At 37.3% G+C, this 5,000-nt stretch overlaps 1 protein-coding gene across 1 annotated transcript in view; it reads right to left on the bottom strand.

The window, feature by feature from the left end:
* Positions 1-652: 652 nt before the first annotated feature.
* Positions 653-5,000, bottom strand: part of LOC138039189 (tetraspanin-3-like) — a 29,286-nt gene continuing 24,938 nt past the window's right edge. The window contains exons 6-7 of the mRNA XM_068885379.1: positions 4,277-4,360; positions 653-2,872 (exon numbers count right to left, since the gene is read on the bottom strand). Of these exons, the coding sequence (XP_068741480.1) occupies positions 2,786-2,872; positions 4,277-4,360 (171 nt within the window). The 3' untranslated portion in view covers positions 653-2,785. The remainder of the gene's footprint in view (positions 2,873-4,276; positions 4,361-5,000) is intronic.

Genomic DNA, 5,000 nt, shown 5'->3' with positions numbered 1-5,000 from the left:
TTGAAAAAATATTGATGACGCATGGAGATTGATCATTCGCAAAAATTAAGAAAACATGTTTCCCAATTTGAAACTGGACTGACTCATCCATTTCTTTGGGTGTGGAATAATTATCAATGAAAGAAAGTTGTAAATCACTATCCACTGGATAACTCAGAGGGTTTTGCTAGACTTAAGTGTTTAATGGTTGCATGGATAGCGATTTATCAGGTGGCTAACATTATCAAAGTTCAAAGACAATGAAAATAATGGTCAAGCCTCATTTACATGTAAAAAGCCTACCAAAATGTACAATTGAAGTGTTGGAAAGTCTCCCTTGTCGCACTTCATTTTTGTTGAAGAAATTGGGGTCCAATGGTATGTTCTGTAACACAGAATGTGGTTGCAGTGGGGGATGCTATGGGTCAACTTCCATTTATAGACTCGTTAATTAACTATGCGCACAACAGTAAATTGGCCACTTAAGTGAAGTCAAGTGCTAGTTATGACTGATACTACTCTTTCTTATAAGCACCTTATGTCCCAAATTATTCACGTTGCCCAATATGCTAATGATACCAGGAAATAACCCCCAAGGACAAAGTTATGTGGGTTTAATAACTTCTAACGATGAACCAAAACTCAATTTTCAATGACAAAACAACAATCCCCACGTTTTAGTTCTCTGTCTTTATTTCAATTAAATTGCATGAACAATTCTATAATTTATCAAAATGCTCAATCAAAATAACATTTACTGGTAGCTATGCTTTTCTTCGATTATTTCAGTCCTACCACACTTAAATTACTCAATGGAAATAGTTGTTAATTATGCTTAACCATTCCAAAAAACCCGTTTTTCATAATTTGGCTATGTTCCTAGAGGTTTGTCTCACCTTTGTAGCAATCTTCCCCATATTCTTGGTAAAAGTTGCCTTAATTGGCCAATGTATTTCTTTTAATTGTGACCAAAGTTGGAGCAGTAAATGCAGGTGAAAACATAACTACCAAGAATTGCATATGTAAGCATCATTGTGGCAGCTAGCCTATAAAAAATTCTGAAGCTTTTTGATTGTTGTTGTTTTTTTTTTTTTTGCACAACAGCAACAAAATATTTCTTTTTTGTTTTAAACCTGCTTGAAATTCGGCCCAATCTAACACAAGAACCAAAAACAAATTAATATGGAAAAAGTCACTGTAAAGAATGTAAAACCCCTTTTATTACTGTCATTGTGCATGAACACTATTAAGTTACTTGTACATCAAACTCCCCATACCTCCATCACCAAACCTTGCTTGAAAAAATCTTCATCAAGTTTCTTTGATTTTTTGACACAATGCAAATTTCAGCCTTGTGTTTGCTGTTTGCTATAATTATTATGATCTCTGATTTGAATATTTATCAGCATGAATCGTTCTAATTACATGTATGCATTTATACCCTGTGTTTGCATGTTGAGAGCAATTGCTTTGGTGGTGGTGCAGGGATAAGTTTTGATAAAATACACCTGTAACTAAATAAAGCTCCAATATCCAAGCCACAGAATCCAACAGGTAATCTGACCAGGGAGCACTTAAGGCTTAACTCCTTATTAGGTTTGCATTCAATTTGACAAAACCACATGGGGACTTTCATAAAAGCTGGCTAGCAACAGTATAACACAACCTACTTTGAGCTTTAGCACCACCTATAATTCTTACATTAGGCAGGTTATAAAAATCTTGACAAGCTGCCACCTTCAAAGGAGCTACATGTACTTGTAAATGGCTTACCTCAATTAATTTTGTTTACAGCAAATTTGTTGTCTTAATCTTGACATTAAAAAAGGTTATAAGAATAGTGTCAAGATGCCACCCTTAAAGGGTTACTCTCAATGGGTAAGCCTCCAGCTCACCAACATTAATAATAATAATTATGATTATCATTATGATTATCATTATTATTGTTTATAGCAACAAAATTAATTCACTTTGATTTTCCTATGTTTCAGATTATGATAACAAATATTTGACAAAGAAAAATCAAAATTGAACTGGTTTGAAAAAATTTGAACCTTAGCTTAACAACATCTGTTGTAGGTCCACTCAAGAATTATATCCCCTTTAATCTTAGCTGCTGCGTGGGAGGCGCAGTGGCCTCATGGTTAGAGTGCTCGACTCCGGATCGAGTGGTCCGGGTTCGCGTCATGGCTTGGGACATTGTGTTGTGTTCTTGGGCAAGACACTTTTCTCTCACGGTGCCTCTCCCCACCCAAAATGCTGAGGGTAACCCTGCGATGTACTAGCATCCCATCATGCTAATGAAACTGGAGACAAGTGCCGGCCTGATGAGCCTTCTGGCTCGTAACGAGAGACTTTACTTTACTTTTAATCTTAGCTGCACATGATCAAAACCCTCAGAAAGCACACATAACTTCAATATTACCGGTAATAGCAATAAAAGTCCATACAACAACAATTTCAGCCCTACAACAAAAATTTTGAAAAAAATTACATGTAAGTATTGTGCCACTGTCAAAGTGTTATGACTATTCAAAAATACCTCATGGCTTGGCTTCAACTTAAAAGACTATAAAACCACCAGCAAGGGATTAAGTTTCCATCATAGAGAAAAATTAATAGTGATTACCAGTAATATCATTTTGGGTTGGAAAATGAATAGTGCAACTAAAGTTATAGTAGTAAGTTAACTTTTGAAATAAAAGTTTAATATATTGTAAAGGCCAAATCATAAGCTGAGTCGATCAATCAAACGATCTCTTTAACTCATTTAATGTACATGTGCTTCAAGTATAGTTTGCTTTCATTAAACTCTTATTCCTCCATCAATCCTTAGATATCCAGACTCTCGGCTGCAGCACATTATGTAACAAGCACCAATTATTCCCAACAGCTGTAAAAAAATCAAAGAACAATAAAATTAATGAAAGATCGAAATGACCCCCACACGTCTCATCTGAACAATTTTATGCAATAATAATTATTGTCTCGTCTACACACCCAAAAAGTTCAGGTGGTTCTAAATGATGGGATACGAACCCATGACCTCTGCAATGCTATATACCAGCCGAGCTATGAAGCCACACAGTTGGAAGCAGGTCAATTAAATTTGTTGGCTTCGTGTGTTCCTGTGAAAGGACTGGATGAAAGAAAAGTAATATAATTATATGATTATGTTGAAGGTCATTTTGTTCCTTACGTTAATTTGCAACCAAACTAAGTCATTATTGTTTCAACCTAGATCAAGTTGTTTCAACCTACTGTAGGTCAATTTGGGGAAGGTACAAAACACAGAGGTCACGCCATTGTTTTACGGATACAGAAAAGTATCCTACACATTCATTAAAGCTAACCGTAGGCCAAAACAAAAGTTTTTAGGCCTAATGTTACATGTAGCATTTGCAAACAGTTAGGGGTTGTTTCTGTATTCAATTTGGTAAAACAATGACCTGTGACCTGACAGTGTGTTTTGCACCTGTCCCACATTGACCTAGGTTGAAAAAAATGACCTCGTTTGGTTGCAAATTAACCTAAGGAACAAAATGACCTGCAACATGTATTTGAAGTGCTCGAGCTCTCAACTGTGTGGCTTCACAAATCAGTTGGCACAGCATTGCAGAGGTCATGGGTTTCGAATCCTGTTGGCTCCCCGTTCAGGTGGCTATAAAAGACATCTATTATTGCTTAAATTGTCCAGGATCATTAATTTTGTCTCTTTCGTCTATAGCCCACTTATACACATTTTCTTTCATTTAATAATTTTAAATGTTATGACCAACAAAGGTAGCTGCGGAAGAAGGAGAAGATTACAATGTAGCCACTAGAGTTTGGTGTAATTCTTAAATAGACTGCATTATTTTTTTAGTTTAACCAAGAAAATGCAAATTACTCCTCAGGGTCCAAAATTATTGCGCCTTCCTGGTCGCCAATGTGACTAAAAATTGAGTACTGGCAACCAGAATTTCAAAACTGGTTGCCAGTGGGTGACCTACTATTAAGTTCAGAGCCGTTTGCCAACAAGGAGCTACTGTAAATGGCTTACCTCAATTTTGTTTACAGCAAATTTGTTGTCTTAATTTTGACAAAAAACAGATTATAAAAATAGTGTCAAGATGCCACCATTAACAATTTGCTTCATGCGACTGAAAATTTTTACCTACATGTAGTCGCCAGTTTAGTTTCTTCTTCAATCTGCAACTTTTTCATTTCCATTTTTTGTATTTGAGGAAAGAACAATAAATTACTGTTACAGTAATGACAATGACCTTTCACCATTTTCTATTTATTTAAAACTTACTTGCCACATGGCAATCGCAATCGCAGTTCCTAGGACATAAGCAAGGTTGTGTTTGACTTCTTCACTTATCTTCTCCAAACAACCCTAAAAGAAATCAATGACTTGGTAAGAAATTAACTAACTAATAGCTGTGGTCACAATGCAAACTTTTTAGTGCCAAAAACTTGACTTGTTGTCCATTTACCTTGGAATTTTTTTTTTTTAATTCAACTTGTGTGTGACCGATTTAACGCCCACGTCGCCAGTGGAGGGTAGGTGCCAAGGAAGCCTGGGGGCTGCAACCGCAGTCACATCCCCAAGGCGCTAGAACACCCGACTGGCCTGCCCAACCCGCAACCAAGCCACGAGCCCCCCGCGCCAGGCCCCCCTAAGGCACCCGTCACACTTGAGCCAGATAGCTCAGTGGAATAATAATAATAATAATAATAATAATAATAATAATAATAACACACAAAAAAAAAGAGCACAAAAAAAAAAGAAAGGCGGGGAGAGGGAGGGAACGCCGAGAACCACTAAACTCCTAAACCGACTCACAACGCCACGCCAACAGAGCAACAAACACGCTGCAAGCACATTGGACAACGCATGCACTACGCAGGAATACCGCTGAACCATGTCAGCCCCAGGGCTCCCCCAACCTAAAGAGTGCTGCAAACGCTACAAAAACGCATAACAACGCTAACAAACGCCTGCAAAACGCTACTGACCGGACTAGCTCCCGGTC

The sequence above is a fragment of the Montipora capricornis genome, chromosome 2 (assembly GCF_036669925.1).
Source record: "Montipora capricornis isolate CH-2021 chromosome 2, ASM3666992v2, whole genome shotgun sequence".
NCBI classification, from domain to species: Eukaryota; Metazoa; Cnidaria; class Anthozoa; order Scleractinia; family Acroporidae; genus Montipora; species Montipora capricornis.
The sequence above is the reverse complement of the archived record's forward strand: the minus strand, read 5'-3'. Positions and strand labels throughout refer to the sequence as shown.